The 18,802-nt window shown below is 46.4% G+C and overlaps 1 protein-coding gene across 3 annotated transcripts; it reads right to left on the bottom strand.

Annotated features, from left to right (window-relative positions):
- Positions 1–1,737: 1,737 nt before the first annotated feature.
- Positions 1,738–17,945, bottom strand: LOC122428024 (taurochenodeoxycholic 6 alpha-hydroxylase-like). Of its 3 annotated transcripts, none has more exons than XM_043447634.1 (12): positions 17,751–17,945; positions 14,990–15,131; positions 14,354–14,398; positions 13,773–13,900; positions 12,458–12,582; positions 11,935–12,089; positions 11,382–11,488; positions 11,107–11,297; positions 10,876–11,009; positions 4,461–4,525; positions 4,255–4,331; positions 1,738–1,933 (listed from the first exon to the last, which is right to left on the bottom strand). In XM_043447634.1, the coding sequence occupies exons 1-12, from the start codon at positions 17,943–17,945 to the stop codon at positions 1,738–1,740; spliced, it is 1,560 nt and encodes a 519-aa protein (XP_043303569.1). The 3 variants fall into 3 exon arrangements, with proteins under 3 accessions (XP_043303569.1, XP_043303579.1, XP_043303587.1); XM_043447644.1 differs by having other exon boundaries at positions 11,935–11,993; XM_043447652.1 differs by lacking the exons at positions 11,107–11,297; positions 11,935–12,089 and having other exon boundaries at positions 10,876–11,025; positions 11,376–11,488.
- Positions 17,946–18,802: the final 857 nt, after the last annotated feature.

The raw sequence follows: 18,802 nt of genomic DNA, 5'->3' as shown, positions 1-18,802 counted from the left end.
CTCCAGGAATGGCAGGGCTGAAGAAGCCCATCGTCACTCAGAGTGGCTGGGCACACATGCCAGAGATTCCAAGGTGCTGTCCTGTGGGGGAGGTGCCACCAGCTGTCCTGGATTTGGGTCTGACACCCTCTCCCAGCAGCCAAGGCTTGTGCCCAGTTGGCTCCTCCCAGACCCTCCAGCACAGCCACCTACTCTAGGCTTCTGAGGAGCCTGAGGTCCTGCCTGTGAGGAAGGGCTGCCAAGGGACTGGAGAGAAGGCCAGCCTGGACACTGTTCAAGTCTCATTTGGGGTGAAGAAGCCCCTTGTGCCTGGCCAAGTCTGTAATGTCTTCCCCGCTCAGCACAGGGTGGGCACTGGCTGGGCCCCTCTACAGATGTGGTGAGGAAGCCACCACGGAAGAGCAGGAGGCTCCTTCCCCAACAAGTGCTGGTGTGAGCATCTTCCCTCTGAGCCTTTGGAGACAAGCCCTTTCTCCTGACTCAGCTGTCACAGGAGCTTCAGGTGCCAGACAGCATGTGGGGTATGAGGAACCCCAGAGTGTGAGGCTGCAGGGGGGCCAGACATACTTTCCCTGCTGGAGTTCTGACCCCACAGAACAGGTATCACATCCCCTTCTCCTCTCCGCTGCCTTCCCTCCACTTCTCTCTCTTCTGTTTCATCCAGCTCCTTTCAGAGAAGACAAGTACACTCCATATGACATTGTGAACTTTATTAAGGGAGGGCAAGAGAGGGGAAGCCACATGACTGACACATGGGTAGGCCCATCACCCATTGGAGACAGCCGGGGACAAGCCGATGGTGGTCACACAAAACTTAACAGGTCCTGCAATGGCTGCCCAGGTGTCCTCGTCCTAATCCCCAGATAGGAGAACAAGCCTGTCTTATCTGAGTTGTTCATCTAATCACAAAGGTCCTGGTGAAAGAGAAAGTGATGTGAAGACAGAAGCAGAGGGAGGTTTGAGATGCTGCTGGATTCACATAGGGAGGAGGGCCCAGGAGCCACAGAATGCAAGGATTGCAGCTCTAGATGCAGAAAAGGCAAAGAGTGGGACTCTGTCCTAGATTCTTGGAGGGGGAGCCCGCCAACATCTTCCTTTTTCCAGGGAAATCCACTTCCGATTTCTCACTCCAGAGCCTTCAGAGAATAACTTTGTATTGTTCTAAGTCTCTAAGATATTCTGCACTGTGCTGTCAAGTCCAACTCTTTTCCATTCCATGAACTTCAATCCACCAGGCTCCTCTGTTCATGGGATGTCCCAGGCAAGAATACTGGAGTGGGTTGCCATTTCCTTCTCCAAGGCATCTTCCTCACCCAGATATTGAACTTGAGTCTCCGGTAGCTCCTGCATACCAGGTGCGTTCTTTACCCCATGAGCCATCAGAGAAGCCCCAAGTCCCTAAGCCAATGGTAAATGATTTTAGAAGCAAATGTACATGAATTCAGGGTCAGACAGGCAGACTGAAGTGGAGAAATACAAGAGAGAACAGGCAGACTGGAGGATGTCAGGTGATCAGGATTCAGGTGGACAGTGAGAGATACAGGGGGTCAGAGACAGATGGAGAGATAAGCAGACAGGGAACGTGGAGAAAGGTGAGAGGAGAAGGGCAGAAAGTCTGCTGCTGGGCAGGAGGCAGGAGATGAGGCAAACTGGCAGGGGGCAGACAGAAGCAGGAAGTGGGCAAAGAGGCAAGGACAGGAGAGAGTGACAGCAAGATAGCATAGCAGTCAGGGGCCCTCAGAGCTTGTCCTTGTCTCCATCTGGATCAGACAGCTTTCTGAGCTGCAAGTGGATTCCATTTTTGGATTTCAGCACCATGACTGGAGTGGGCACAGGGACCCTGAAGGGATCTGGTGACAGCTCAAAACGAAGCAAGGTCAGGGCCACGGCCACCTTCAACTCATTCATGGCAAACTGCTTCCCGATGCAGTTCCTGGATTGGGAGATAAAAAGGAAGCAAGCAGAGGCTTCTAACCTGGGCTGAGCACAGGGATTCAGGGCTGTTCTCCACGTGGCCCAGCCCTGATTCCTTCCTTACTCATCACAATGACTTGACAGTCAAGACTTGGGCCAAACTCTTCCCCCTGACCTATGACAAATCCCACCTCTCTAAGGACTATCTCCTACCTCCTACTTCTGCTTTCAGCAGGAAATCCTGTTGGGGAGCATCAGTGCTGTAAGCCACAGAGTCAAGTCAAGTGGATCAAGAACTGCGAACTAGTACTTTATTCACTTGTCTACAGGCAACTCCTGGTTTCAAGTCAGCCCAGGGCACTGTATGGGGGCAGGGTGGACAGCCTCCTTGGACCTTACCACCTATGGTAGACAGACAGGATGCCCAGTTCCCAGAGATGACAAGACAGGATTGTGTAAGGAGTCAGAATGGCAACACGGAGGCTTCCTGGTGGGACATGGGTTAACGACTCTAACCAGCTGACCATTTGCCTACCAATTAATGGTCTGGCTTCCTGTCCCCCTCAGCCCCTCAGTCAATCTATTTTTGGAACCTTCCCATTCTAATCCAGAAATGACCCTCCTAACCATCCCTTGGGCTCCTCATCTGGCCTTTTCAGCCTCTATTCCTCTCCTCCCTCTAAAGCCACAGTAGCTCTAGGCCTATTATATTCCACATCACAGGGAGGACAGGTCCCAGGGCCTCAGCTGCATCACAGCCCTCTCTGGATTCTTCCTCACTCACCTGGGGTCTGTCCGGCTCCTTCTTCTGACTCAGCGACTGTTGAGGTCCCCTCCCCTCGCCTTTGCCATCCTCATGCTCATGGCTCAATCCAGTGACCACCACCTCACCCCCTCTGCTGGCTGCACCTCTTCCCACTCGGGACCCTCAAGGCACCATGGGTGTTAAACTAAGGACACATCACATCCAGTGCCCAGTACAGTGCCAGATCATGAATCCTTCCACAGTCTGCCCAATGAATAAATGAGTGAAAGAGTGGATGTGTGAATGATGTCTGTCTTGAGTAGACATGTTGATATGTTGACAGTGAGCTCTGAGGGAGGACAGCATTATCATCCCTGTGTTCCCATCTTATAGCACAGGTCTTGGTACACAGAGACATGCTTAATACATACTTTCATATTTAAACAATATTAATTGAAATGAAAACAACTCAAATGGAGTGAGAGAATAATAAATATTCATTCTGACCTAAAACCAAGCTGCCTAGTCTCCCCTGTCCTCTAGTGGCAGCTGTATGATGTGCAGCCATGTCTATAAGGAAGGACTGGACCCTGGTGTAAACCAAATCCTAGAAGTAATTCAGGAAGACCATTTGCTTCAAACCTGTTCTGTGAATGTTGATTCACAGTTGAAAATTTTCTAGAACTGTAGAATCAGAAAAACACTTGTTTCTACCTAAGTCACAAAGTCACTGAAGTACTATTTCAGAGGAGGTTCTGTAACCTTTAAGATCTTCAGTCATTTAGGAGTATATCATCCAGGTTAATAGCTATTTCAAGTGTGCTTTATACTTTACATGCAAGGGACTTTACAAATGCTTGTCAAATAAAAAATAGTCAGTTTTCTCCCAAAAGCTGATTTGATTGTCCTCCACTTTACTCTTTATCTTGCTAACATTAGACTCTGTAGACTCTGAGACTATGATATATAACTTCTGCTATTATATAAAGAATTTTGGCAACGGGAAAATATGGCATGATTATATTAATACGAAGTCAAAATTATGTCAGATGTACTGTAGAAATAGAGAACACTCTCATGACTGAAACTTATTCAAACAACAACTGTGACTGATCACAGACATGACTTGAAGCCTCAGGACATGGAAGGCAACTGGAATTCCAAACCCATGCAAGCACGATAGATACAGTGAGAGGTGGACTGGTGAATTAAGCAGAAAGGCAGTAGGCTGACTAGTAATGTGGGAACAGAGGAAACCATCTTTTAAGGTGACTGAAATTGTCCAAACCAAACTTGTGTAGTTTAGCTTTCAAGAAGACTTGTAATGTTAAGACGTCATACTCCTTAAGTGAGGAAAACCCTGGATACTTTGGATCAGTCACTGACATGGAAATGAGGTCAATCCTTGTGGACATCAGGAGGTCAATGTCATTGTGGCGGGCCCTGAAGGTCTTCTTGTACATGGAGACCCACACCTCCTTCTCAACACATCAACACACAAGGACAGAACTGCATGCACCACATACGAATGTAGACAGTCACACATATCAGGTAGCAACCAGTGACACCTGCTTCCCCAGGTACAGAGGTCTCACCTAGATCCTCCTGAGAAGGGCAGGAAGGCATGGCTGTGTCGAGTAGAACCTGGTGCAAACCGGGATGGGTCAAACACCTGCAAAGAGAGCAATGGGGCTAGGACAGTGGGGTCAAACTCTTCACATCAATCCACAGAGCAGGAGCAGGAGCAGGAGCGGCTGGTGTGGAGAGAGCATCCCATCCCCTCCTCACACCACCAACTTGCCTCCGGGTTCAGCCACACATTTGGGTTGTGATGAAGTCCATAAAAGGAGAGGGAGACTAAGATTCCTGTGGGGTAGAGAGGAGAGAGAGAAGCCTGATGGTCCCCTTGGAGCAGGGGGAGTATGTCTTCACAAAATTCCTGGGAGCCACCATGATAGCACCCTCCATCACTCTGAATGAAATGATGTTCTTGCAAGACAGGTGGGCTGGGCTTGAAAAAGCACATGAACTCTGTTAGGAGTAGGTGACCAGGACCCGGGATTGAGAAGTAAAAGAATTGGAGGCTTACAATTTGGAGTAGCTCAGGTGACAACTCACATTTATCAAGTGCCATCATGACCCTGGGGAATGTGCAATAACTCATTGAATCCTCACACAGCCCTCAAGGAAGGCAGTTCTATCCGTATGAACCAATGAAGCACCTGAGCCTCAGAAAGATTAAGGGATGGGTCTATGATCACACAGCTAAGACGGGGCAGGGCTGGGACTCAGACCCACTGGAAGGTGAGTCAGTTGGTGGCCTCCAGCCATGGCAGGGCTCTCAGACTTCATCATCAGCTGCTTTCTGCCACCTGCCAGAGGACTCCTCAGAGACTGAACTATCTGACCCATGACAGTGGAGTCCCTAAGCTCCCTCCTTTACTTAGATCCATGTGGAAAAAGCGTGCTTCCCCTGCTTCTGTCTGCTTCTCTCTTAAGTCTTCATGTTTCAAGGAATTAGAATTTTAGCTTCCATTTTAAGACCACATTCAAGGGTCAGCATTTGTTTATTGAGCTTCTGTTGCATCCAAGTTCTGTGTCAGTCATTTTTTAATTGGATATTACTAGCTGTACAATGTTGTGTGTGTGTGTGTGTATATATATATATATGTGTGTGTGTGTGTGTGTGTGTATATATGGAGAAGGAAATAGCAACCCACTCCAGTATTCTTGCCTGGGAAATCTCATGGACAGTGGAGGCTGGAGGGCTAAGTCTGTGCTTAGTTGCTCAGTCATGTCTGACTCTTTGCGACACCATGAACTGTAGCTCACCAGGCTCCTCTGTGCATGCGGATTCTCCAGGAAAGAATACTGGAATGGGCTGTCATGCCCTCCTCCAGGGGACCTTCGCAACCCAGGAATAGAACCGAGGTCTCCTGCATTGCAGGCAGATTCTTTACCAGCAGAGCTAGGGTCGCCAAAGAGTAGGACATGACTCCGTGGCTAAACAACAACTATAGTTTCTGGTTCAAGACAGCAGAGGAGAAGGATGTGCACTCATCTCCTCCTGCGTGAGCACCAAAATTGGAACTAACTGTTGAACAACCATCAACAGGAGGATGCTGAAACCTAATAAAAAAAGATAACCCACGACCAAAGACAAAGAAGAAACTGCTGCAAGACAATAGGAGGGGTGCAATCATGATCAAATCAAATCCCATACCCGCCGGGTGGGTGACCCACAGACTGGAAAACAATAATACTGAAGAAGTTCTTGCATTATTGTAAAGGTTCTGAACCACAAGTCAGGCTCCTCAGCATGGACATCTGACAAAGGGACTGAGAATCTCTCTGGGGAGAGAAACTTGAGGGCCCACAGGATATGATTACTGGCCTTCCAGAGGACTGAGGAAAACAGATTCCACACTTGGAGAGCTTAAACAGAAGTTTGCATGCACCAAGACCCAAAGAGGAGGAGCATTGACCCCACAGGGGGCTAACCAAAACTACCTACTAATGTTGGAGGGCCTCCTGTGGAGGCATGGGTCTGCAGGGGCTTACCACAGGGACAGGGGTACTGGAAGGTCCCCCTTGGCATAAACCCTCTTGGAATTCACCATTCACCCTACCATAGAGCCTGTAGACCCCAGGGCTGCATTGCCTCAGACCAAGTAACTACCAGGGAGGGAATGCAACCCCACTCATCAGCAGATAATTGAATTAACTGAGCAGGGCCCTGTCCAGCAGGCAAGATCCAGTTTTTCCATCACCAGTCCCATCAAGAAGCTTACACAAGTCTCTTAGCCCCATTCAACAGAAGGCAGACAGAAGAAGCAAGATGAAGTACAGTCTCACAATGACTAAAACAAAAACCATATTACAGACAGTTAATCATGATGAAAAAGCAGAAAGTTATGTCCCAGATGAAGGGACAAGATAAAATTCCAGAAAAACAACTAAATGAAGTGGAGATAGGCTACCTTTCAGAAAAAGAATTCAGAATAATGAAAGTGAAGATGATTCAGGATCTCATGAAAAGAAGAAAGGCAAAGATTGAGAAGATGCAAGAATCGTTAACCAAAGACCTAGAACAACTAAAGAATAAGCAAACAGAGATAAATAATACATTAGAAGGAATCAATAGCAGAATAACTGAGGCATAAAAATGGAAAAATAACCTGGAGGACAGAATGGTAGAAATCACTGCTGCAGAACAGACTATAGACAAAAGAATGAGAAGAAATGAAGAGAGCCTAAACAACATTTGCAGTGTAGGGGTCTCAGGATGAGAAGAGAGTGAGAAAGGACCAGAGGAAATATAAGAAGAAGTAATAGCTAAAATGTTCCAGAACATGGGAAAGGAAATAGTCAACCAAGTCCAGGAAGCACAGAGAGTCCCAGAAAGGATAGATTCAAGGAGGAACACTCAGAAACACATAGGAATCAAATGGACAAAGATTAAAGACAGAGACAAAATATTAAAAACAACAAGGGGAAAACAACAAATAACATACAAGGGAACTCCCATCAGGCTATCAGCTGATTTCTCAACAGAAACTCTATAAGCCAGAATGGAACGGCATGATGTAGTTAAACTGATGAATGGGAAGAACATACAACCAAGAATACTCTACCCAAAAGACACTTCTTCAGATTTCATGGAGATAAAAAAAGCTTTCCAGATCAGACAAGCAAAAAGTTAATAGAATTCAGCACCACCAAACCAGCTTTACAACAAATGCTAAAGGAACTTCTCTAGGTAGGAAACACAAGAGAAGGAAAAGACCTACAGAAAATAAATCCAAAACAATTAAGAAAATGGTAATAGAATCATACATATCAATAATTACCTTAAATGTAAATGGATTAAATGCACCAACTAAAAGACATAGACTGGCTGGGTGGATGAACACATGTGCATATATGCACTTCCACTTACCACATCACTCTGCTTACCACCCAAATTTTAGGTAATCATTTTAGTGTTGTTGCTGTTCAGTCGCTCAGTCAGGTTCAATCCTTTGCCATCCCTAGAACTGTAGCACGCCAGGCTTCCCTGTCCTACACCATCTCCTGGAGCTTGCTCAAACTCATGTCCATTGAGTCAGTGATGCCATCCAACCATCTTATCCTCTGTTGTCCCCCTCTCCTCCTGCCTTCAATCTTTCCCAGCATCAGAGTCTTTTCTAATGAGTCAGCTCTTCGAATCAGGTGGCCGAAGTACTGGAGCTTCAGCATTGGTCCTTCCAATGAGGATTCAGGATTGATTTCCTTTAGGAATAACTGATGTGATCTCTTTGCAGTCCAAGGGACTCTCAAGAGTCTTCTCCAACAACATAGTACAAAAGCGTCTATTCTGCAGCTCTCAGTCTTCTTTTTGGTCCAGCTCTAACATCCATACATGACTACTGGAACAACCGTAGCTTTGACTAGATGGAACTTTGCCAGCAAATTAATGGCTCAACTTTTTAATATTATACAGTGGAAGTGACAAATAGATTCAAGGGATTAAATCTGATAGGAGAGTGCCTGAAGAAGTATGGACAAAGGTTTCTGACATTGTACAGGAGGCAGTGACCAAGACCAGCCCCAAGAAAAAGAAATGCAAAAAGGCAAAATAGTTGTCTGAGAAGGCCTTACAAGTTGCTGAGAGAAGAAGACAAGCAGAAGGCAAAGAAGAAAAGAAAAGATATACCCATCTGAATGCAGAGTTCCAAAGAATAGTAAGGAGAGATAAGAAAGCCTTCCTCGGTGATCAGTGCAAACAGATCAAAATAGAGGAAAGGGCAGACATGGTGTAGGACATGTAGGCAGAGATGGTGTAGGACAGGGAAGCCTGGCGTGCTACAGTTCTAGGGATGGCAAAGGATTGAACCTGACTGAGCGACTGAACAGCAACAACACTAAAACAGATCAAACAGAGGAAAACAATAGAATGGAAAAGAATAGAGATCTCTTCAAGAAAATTAGAGATACCAAGGGAACATTTCTTGCAAAGATAGGCATAATAAAGAACAGAAATGGTATGAACCTAAGAGAAGCAGAATATATTAAGAAATGTGGCAAGAATACACAAAAGAACTATACAAAAAAGATCTTAATGACCCAGATAACCAGGATAGTGTGATCACTCACCTAGAGCCAGACATCCTGGAGTCTGTGAAGTCAAGTGGACCTTAGGAAGCATCACTATGAATAAAGCTAGTGGAGGTGATGGAATTCCAGTTGAGCTATTTCAAATCCTAAAAGATGATGCTGTGAAAGTGCTACACTTAATATGCCAGCAAATTTGGAAAACTCAGCAGTGGCCACAGGACTGAAAAAGGTCAGTTTTCACTCTAATCCCAAAGAAATGCAATGCCAAAGAATGTTCAAACTACCACACAATTGCACTCATCTCACACACTGGCAAAGTAATGCTCAAAATTCTCCAAGCGAGTCTTCGACAGTATGTGAACCATGAACTTTCAGATGTTCAAGCTGGATTTAGAAAAGCCAGAGGAATCAGAGATCAAATTGCCAACATATGTTGGATCATAGAAAAAGCAAGAGAGTTCTAGAAAAACATCTACTTCTGCTTCATTGACTACACTAAAGCCTTTGACTGTGTGGATCACAACAAACTGTGGAAAATTCTTCAAGAGATGAGAATACCAGACCACTTTACCTGCCTCTTGAGAAACCTGTAAGCAGGTCAAGAAGTAACAGTTAGAACCGGACATGGAACAACTGACTGGTTCCAAATTGGGAAAGGAGTTCAAGGCTGTATATTGTCACCCTGCTTATTTAACTTATATGCAGAGTACATCATGGGAAGTGCCAGGCTGGATGGAGCACAAGCTGGAATCAAGATTGCCAGGAAAAATATCAATAACCTCAGATATGCAGATGACACCACCCTTATGGCAGAAAACAAAGAGGAACTGAAGAGCCTCCTGATGAAAGTGAAAGAAGGTGAGTGAAAAAGTGGCTTAAAACTCAACATTCAGAAAACTAAGATCATGGCATCTGGTCCCATCACTTCATGGCAAATAGATGGGGAAACAATGGAAACAGTGACAGACATAATTTTCTTGGACTCTCAAATCACTGCAGATGGTAAGTGCAGTGATGAAATTAAGAAACACTTGCTCTTTGGAAGAAAAGCTATGACCTACCAAGATAGCATATTAAAAAGCCAAGAAATCACTTTGAGACAAAGGCCCATATAGTCAAAGCTATGGTTTTTCCAGCGGTCATTTATGGAAGTGAGAGTTGGACCATAAAGAAAGCTGAGCACCGAAGAAATAATGCTTTTGAACTGTAGTGTTGGAGAAGACTCTTGAGAGTCCCTTGGACATCAAGGAGATCCAAGCAGTCAATACTAAAGGAAATCAGTCCTGAATATTCATTGGAAGGACTGATGCTGAAGCTGAAGCTGAAGCTCCAGTACTTTGTCCACCTGATGCAAAGACGTGACTCATTGGAAAAGACCCTTTTGCTGGGAAAGATGGATAGCAGGAGGAAAAGGGGATGACAGAGGATGTGATGGTTGTATGGCATCACTGACTTGATGGACATGAGTTTGAGTAATCTCTGGGAGTTGGTGATGGACAGGGAAGCCTGGCGTGTTGCATTCCATGGGGTTGCAAAGAGTCAGACACAACCTGACTGACTGAACTGAACTGATGTCTACATCCCCATTCCTTCTCTGCAAATGGGTTCATCAGTACTATTTTTGTAGATTCTCTATATATGTGTTAATATGTGATATTTGTTTTTCTGTTTCTGAGTTACTTCACTCTGTATAACTGGCTGCAGGTTCACCCACCTCACTGCAACACTCAGTTCCGTACTGTTTTATGACTGAGTGGTATTCCCTTGAGTTTATGGACCAGATCTTTATAATCCATTGATTTGTCAATGGACATCTAGTTTGCTTCCATGTCCTGGCTATTGTAAATAATGCTGCAATGAACACTATGGTACACATTCTTTTTGATTTCTGGGGTCTCAGGTTATATTCCCAGTAGTGGGATTGTTGGGTATATGGTAGTATTATTCCTAGGTTTTAAAAGAAAAACATTTTTCAAAACTCATTGAAACTGCAGAGTAAATATTATGTTCTGGCAGAAAAGAATCAGAGCATACTGCAACTGGGAAAGCACATGTGGATTTCTGGTCTAACCATGTAGTCCTACAGAGTACTTAGCTAAGTGGTGAGATGAAGTTCATACCTGCAGGTAAGGAGCGTCCATCAGGGAAAGTGATGGGCTTGCTCAGCTCTCTGCCAATGGTTGGCACTGGTGGATAGAGTCTCAGTGCCTCTTTGATGCACATGGTGGTGTAGGGCATCTTGTCCAGATGGTCCCTGAAAGGAAGCCCATCTGAGAGCAGGCAGGACTGGACAACCAGGGATTCTCTCTAGCTCAGGTGGAACAGGGTTCTTCCATCTCCTGGACACTCACCAGGTGATGGAGGTGTCATCTCCCAGGAGGCTCTGGATCTCTTCCCGACACCTCTGCTGATGCTTGGGGTGGGAGGCTAGAGCATAGAGTATCCAGGAGATGCCACTGGCTGTGGTGTCATGACCCTCAAACATGAATGTGTCAACTTCAGCACGGAGATCCTCATCAGACAATCTGCTCCCATTCTCCATCTGTGGAGGCAGGGCCAGAGTGCAGTGTCTGCCCTTCCTGTGTACTTCTGCCCAAAGGCTCAGACCTCTCCTGCCCACACTCACTCTGGCAAAGAGGAGGATGTCCAGGAAGTCCAAGTGCCTCCTGCTCCTCACCTTCTCCAGCTCTCCCTCCTTCTGCAGGCGAGCCTTCCTCTCCTTGATCACTGCATCTGTCCCAGAACAGTGGTTCCCAGCCAGAGCTGAGGACTCTGGGGGCCCATATGCAGCATCCCCATAGACCCATCTGCCCCTCAGGCCCAATCTGGATGCCAGGTGGATGTGGGTGAGGGTGGGACTGGGTGAGCATACCAGGACTGAGAGCTCCAGCATCATCTACTCCCGGTGGCAATCCCTGCAGTAACACAGCCCATGGAGGCTCTGTGTGAATGCTGCTGGGAGGGGGTCTCACTCAGTCATCACCAACCTGGTGACTCCTGTAATTCCCTACACAACACCTGAAACCTTATCTCTGGGTTCCCAGCCCTGCAGCTGGCGGGTGTGAGCCAGCTCCTGAAGAGGAAGCAGGAGTCTGGGCTCTGCCTGAGGGATTAAAGCCAGGCCCTTTCACATGTGCCTGATGAAGGTATGTGGAGCAGCGCACAAGAAGGAGGAGAACCTGTGTGTTGATGCGTGAGCTGGCAGGCCTGGTGGTTCCTGCGGCCTTCACGGGTCAGCCTGTAGATGAAGTCATTCTGGTAGAAAGCATTCCTCACTCGGGAAAAGCTCATATAGCTGAGGTCCCTGATGGCCTGGATGTAGGACTGGGAGTTCCTGAAGGGAAAGGATTCAGAAGAGACTGGAGTTGAGGGAATCTCTGACCTAGAGTGGGGTTGGGTCTCTGGGTCGAAGATTCCTCAGTCAGTGGAGACAGGCAGCACTGAGGTATTGCCATTTCTGTCTTAGCCTGAGGAGTCCCTCAGTATTTACAAGAGTCCTGAGGATCCAGGCTTCTCCCTGCATAGGAAAGTGGGACTAATGATTGAATCAAGAATAATCTGGGTAGAATTTGACTGTGGTCCATGTCTCTGCAGAACTTACTTTTTGGGCTTAGAAGCATCCACACTGCCCTTACTGCCTCTCAGGAAAGCCCTTCCCAGCTGGTGAGAAAAGGACCCTGCTGTTGAAGAGCTGTCACTGACCTGTCGTTCCTGATGCTGCCCTGGTGGCTGAAGGCACACTTCATGATGGTGTCCAGGGTCATCAAGGAGACATGTTCAAAGATCTCCAGATGTGAGTCCTGGCTGACAAGCTCCTCCCAACTGTCCTGTGGAGGGATGGGGATTGACCCTACTCTGCTTCCCCAGAAGGCCTGGCTTTCTCTCTGTCTCTACATCTTCAGATGAAATTTCCTAATTTTCTAAGCAGACATGTTTTAGCAACTTAAGGCTGTAACACACATGTATACTGTGATTCCTATTTCTTTGAACCATTACTATAGTTGTATTCTCTTCTAATATCCTAATTAATTATGAATGTTAGGAATAATTTATGATATTAACCAGCTGGCGGCTGAGCAGAAAGCATAGTTTCTCGGGGGAGAAAATATTGTGTCCTGAAATCAGAACTGGACAAGTGATATCTAACACTACAAAGCAAATATTTCAAGGCAAGGAAAAGCTAAAGTGACTCTAATGGTGCTCTTAGAAGGGGCATGAATTACTCAATTCCTTTCATTCATTTAATGTTACCTAAGACCAGGTAAAGGAGTACATCCTTTAACATTCAGAAAACTAAGATCATGGCATCTCGTCCCATCACCTCACGGGAAATAGATGGGGAGACAGTGGAAACAGTGTCAGACTTTATTTTTTGGGGCTCCAAAATCACTGCGGATGGTGACTGCAGTCATGAAATTAAAAGACACTTACTTCTTAGAAGGAAAGTTATGACCAACCTAGATAGCACATTAAAAAGCAGAGACATTACTTTGCCAACAAAGGTCCGTCTGGTCAAGGCTATGGTTTTTCCAGTGGTCATGTATGAATGTGAGAGTTGGAGTGTGAAGAAAGCTGAGTGCCGAAAAAGTGATGCATTTGAACTATGGTGTTGGAGAAGACTCTTGAGAGTCCCTTGGACGGCAAGGTGATCCTGAGTGACATCCTGAGATATCCTCTCTGCCACCGAATCTGCCATTGCCCAGGCCAGCCAGGACCAATTTGCACTGACCTCCTTGATCTACTCCCTGTGTTCAGACATGGAGATGGGAGACATGTGGACCCTGAATACACCATGGCCCTGATTTCTCTTGGTGAGGAGAAAATTAAGGATCCAAGCTGTTGCCTAGATGTTCCTCTGTCCCACCTAGCTTTAATGAATGCTGTCTCATACTAAGTTGAGAATGCATCATTCCATGGGGCTCTATTCAATGGATGTCTGAGGGACATAAGTGTCTGATAGTGGACTTTGTCAGCTGTGCTGGATTCTAGTGCATACAATGACAAGGGATGGACTCACCAGCATCACTCGGACAGAGTCGGCCATGAGTCCCACGTAGGGCTTCAGGATGTCATAGTGGAAGGCTGGGGTCAGCATCCGCCGGTGCTGGAACCACGTCTGCCCCTCCAAAAGCAGCAAACCTTTCCCTGAACCACAGATGGGTGTGTATGGGCATTGGGGAGAGTGGGGCCAACTTGGGAGGAAACAAGGGTGTCAGGAGAAGGCTCATCATAGGCAGGGGTGGGAAAGCCCAGTATATTTCAGGGATGTGAATTTACAATATGTCTGTCCATAGGATGTGAGTGTGAGAGCAGTGAGATAGAGGTTGAAAAAGAGTAGGCAGACAGGTGATAGAAGGACTTATCGAAAAGTTGGGCTGGGAACATTAGTAAAGACTGAGAAGTTATGAAGAAGAGGCTTAGCTAAAAGGAGGGCTACAGCACCATTATAAAGGCTGAGGGTTTTATTAGAAGAAGAAAAATGAGGTTTGATTCAGAGATGAGGGTGCCTGGCACCTGTTGTTCTCCATTTGTGCAAAGAGACCACTCTTGGTTAACCTAAGTGGTGGGTGGTCTGCAGTTGTATTTAAATGTACTTACCAATCCAGGGAGTCAAGTATTTGTAGGTTCTATGAGGCTTTGGGTCTGAAAGGTATAGAAGAAATGTGGATGGCAACAAACTCTGCAAGGAGCCTCCAGAGCAGCTGAAGTCTAGACCACAGACTCCCTTCCTTGCTTGGTTCTTGTCAGATGACAGTCTTTCTGAAGCCACAGGACTCTTGCCTCCCATCCCTGACTCTCTCTGTCCTGATAGTCATTGTGGTCCCAGGAAGGTAGACTTGGTGCTCCAGAGCAGAACACCCACAGGACTAAGATGGTGAATTGCCCTGAAACATAAACTCTGTTCACTGCCAGAGAATAAGACAGAACCTGTGATTTTTCTACAGCGTGTGGTCATCTGGCCATCTCATGACCCAGAAGAGGCAACAATGAGAGGTGCCCCACCTAGATCAGTGTGGACAGGGAACTATCTTCCAGTTCTGGGATCATCTCAATTTGTTTATAAAAAGTAAAAGGTAAGACATAAAAGAGAAACCCTCGTCTGGCTTGTGGTTGGGAGGGTGTTTGGAGGAGTTCAGGCCTTGATGTCTAAAGTGTCAGTCTCTTGTGGAATTTCACACCCAGGGACATGTACTTAAATGGAAGATTGTCTCCTGCTGAGGGTTGCCTTCTCACCTGATCTCCCCAGGACCATCTTCATGTAGTCAGGGTCGTAGACCAACACAAAGGCCCTTGTGCCCCACAGCCAGCGAACACAGGCATTTGGGTATTTCTCTACCCTCTTCAGTAGGAGTGGCAGCTCACTCTCCTCTTGGTACTGTCACCAAGGGAAAGACAAGTCAATGATGCCTTTCTTTTAGTTCTGGAGCTGAAGTCAGGGTGAAGGGCTGGAAAGGTGCCAGGTAATCATTCTGGATCCATCAGCAGAACTAAGAGTTTAGAACTATTTCTTCTGACCTGGAATATCATCCAACCTTGCAGAATGTCCATCACTGTCCTAAGATCAGATTCTGTCCCATGTCAGGTAGAGGTATGGGCCAACACTACAAACTGCCTACAGAAACTTAATCAAAGATAATTACTTGGTTTATGAAAATTTTGGAAATCATTTGTACACAATGACATAATTGCTTGAACAACTGATGATGTTTGGAATGTATATAGCTAAGTGGAAAAAAGTTAAATACCACATTGTATGTATATATTATTATTTTTCATATTGAGTGTGTGCACAGTTGTAGGACAGATTCTGAGTGTACACATATGAGGATGGTATTGAAATAAGGTTTTGATATGTGGATTTTTAATCTCATTTTCATTGACTTACTGTCAGAAACTTTGGTACACTTCCCACTGCTTAGAGGAATATTTGTAACCTGATTATGGACCACTAAGGCGTTTCCTTTCTGGTTCTACTGTCTCTACTCTTGCCCTGATGAGGTGGCGATTTCACAGGATGCATTGCTCTGCCTTCAAGATGCTGCCTGCGCTCCTTGCACTGTCTCCACCTGCTCATCTTCCAGGTCTTTGCCCACGTTCTTCCCTCTACCTGGTGGCCTGTTCTCTGTGCCACAGAACAACTGCCTTTCCTCAACTTTGGAGACTCAGTTTGTTTTGTCACCTCTGGATTTCTCATCAACAGTTGGTCCCAGGTGTGTTTCATGCAGTCAAATTGTCATTTCAATGACTCTGTGTAACTCAGAGCAACCTTCTGCCCTTTTGGTATCTGATCTCCACCTACATTCTTCTGCCATCAAAACTCCCCAGCTTTGAGGCAACTTGTAATGTGGGTCACATTCCTTCACTGAGCCTGTATTTACTGAGCATTTACTTTGTGCCAGGCATGGATTTAAGGTACTAAATTAGGATGCTGCTCTAGATGCTCATCTGTTTGGACCCTGCAGGCTAGTGGGGGAGACTGAGAGGTTAAGCGGCCAAAACAGGAGTGGGTCATGAATGTGTGATGGAGGGAAGACAAAGCCTGTGGGGAAGCTTTGGGGAAGAGGGTCTAACTCAGACCTGGATGTTAGAAAAGTCTTCTTCCTGCACTTGCTCATTATTTGACTCATAATTTACCAAGATGCTTTCAAGATAGAAAAATGAACCAGAGGCAGGCTTTCCAGAAGAAGCCTATAGCTATGATCTTGCAGAGAGAAATAGCTGAATCCAGTCACCACTGACTAGTGAGGAAGACATCCAAGGGAAAAAGAGTTGTCCTCTCCTCTCCTGGGAGACCCAGGATGAAAATGATTTGGGCCTGGGGCTTGTGAGAAAGTCATGTGAGGAATGAGATCACTGCAGGGAGAAGGCACATGGGAGCCAAGTCCCAGAGGCTGGAATGCACAGGCTGGGGGGGAGGACCTTGAGTGACCTGGGGTGCAGGAGATTAGGAAGGAGAGGGGAGAGAGACACTGGGCCAGCCCGCAAGGGGCTTGGGCTGCTTCTAGTTCTTGTCCTTGTCTCCACTATGCTCTAATCATGCTGCTGACAAAGAAAGGCCTCAGATCTTTTCAACCTGTGATTGTCTCCTAACACTTGTTTAAGCCACAAACCCTTCATGATCCATTTCCACGTGGCCCCTGATTTTGCTCTGAGCTCCCCCCACCTCCAGGCAAGTGCTGCCCCTCCCAGCCTGCAAGCTGCTGCTTTCCCTCCTTGCTGTCCCTTCACACAATGGACTGACACCCCTCTGTGCAGGCTGGGCTGGGTGCTGATGGTGAGGGGGATTACAGGCTCAGTTCCAAGAGCTCATAGTCCAGAGAGAGGATACCAGGCAGGCAGTACCCCTCACCTGACCCCATGCTGGGAAACTGTTTCTGCATGCCAGCAATGTGTCAGGAATTAAGCCATGTAATTACATGTCTGGAAAAATCCCTCAGTCCTAAGAAACCAAGCCAGTTTTTTCTAATACCTGACATAACATGACCCCAGAGGTGAGCCTCTTCTCTGTGACCTGCACCATCTTAGATTCCTGTCTGTTGTCTCCACACACAGTGAACCCACAGGGCTGATCCATCAGACTGACGTCTGTGCTCCCAGGCAAGCTCAGGGCCAGGCAGGGAGCATGCAACTGAGTGATGAGCAGGGAAGCATCTAGAAGCCTGTTCTGTGAGGACCGTTGAAGCTGCTCTGCCTGGAGAGCAGGGAGAGTCAATAAGGAGCAGCCATTGTTCTCAAAGGGCAGGGTTTCCAGGACAGCCTGAGATCTCCCTGAGGAAGGGGTGTCTGGCAGAACAGAGGGCACCAGCACAGGGCCTGGGAGGAGTGAGCCCCCAGGACTGGGTGAGGAGCCTGGATCTAAGATATAAGCTGTGTGACTTCATGGGGCCATGTGCTGGTCACACAAGAAGGCTTTGTCCCATGGACTAACTGACCATGACCATCCCTTACCCCAGCCCTCCCGGCCCTCCCACTCCCCCATCCTGCTCCATCCTACCTCTTTCTTGTGTCCATAGAACCAGTGGGAAGGAGGACACGGGAACTGATGAAGGGCTTTGAGCAGCCACTGTCTGCGCAGGTAGAGCTGTGCCAGCTTGAGCAGAAGCAGAACCAGGCCGAGCAGGGAGACCACCTGCAGGAGCCCAGAGACCCCACCCAGGGCTCTCGTGGGACTCAGCACAGAGACACTCATGGTGCAGTGTCTTCTGGATCGCTGACTGTCCCTGACTGTGGCTGACCTTCCTGGAGCACCTAGCTAGGTCTGGGAGAATTTCCCCGCCCACATGGGGGAGGGCGAATGTGAAGACAGATCTCACACCTGGGCCTCCAGAGTTTTTTTGTGTGTTAGTGTTTGGTTTTATTTAATGTAATCTCTCTTATGTTACAAAATGTAAAGAATAAAAAAGAGAAGATAGTATTTATAATGTGAAGGGGGAGTTTGGGTTGTTCCAGGATCCTGCAAACTATCACATGCTTATATATATATTTTGAAATAATTAGACAATTTGAAATAAAACAGAAAAGTAAATGTTTTTTGAAGTTTCCTGATGGCTGAGTTCCCTCGATGTTCACCTGAAACTATCATACATTGTTAACTGACTATGCTCCAGTACAAAATTGGGCTGGTAGTTCAAACGGTAAAGAATCTGCCTGCAATGCAGGAGACCCAGGGTTCGATCCATGGGTAGGGAAGATTCCCTGAAGAAGGGAATGACAACTCACTCCACTATTCTTGCCTGAAGAGTTCCATGGACAGAGGAGCCTGACAGCCTGACAGCGTATCTATAGATGTCTATAAATAGATATCTATGAGGATAAGATGTCAGAGGAGCCTGATGTCTAGACATCTACCGATGTCTATAGACATCTATCCTCTTAAATTTTTAAGTGTGTAATACAGTACTATTTTCTATCCCCAAACAAATTTGCAATTTGGGGTTGCAAAGAGTTGGACAAAACTAAGCGACTAATACTTCCTTTTTGATAGAAAATAAAAAAGTTTAAAAAAATGCAGATAAAAAATGATCAGACATTTCTTTTTTTTCCAGA

This window comes from Cervus canadensis, chromosome 2 (assembly GCF_019320065.1).
Source record: "Cervus canadensis isolate Bull #8, Minnesota chromosome 2, ASM1932006v1, whole genome shotgun sequence".
Taxonomy (NCBI): domain Eukaryota; kingdom Metazoa; phylum Chordata; class Mammalia; order Artiodactyla; family Cervidae; genus Cervus; species Cervus canadensis.
Note: the sequence above shows the minus strand (reverse complement) of the source record. Positions and strands in the feature narration are given on the sequence as shown.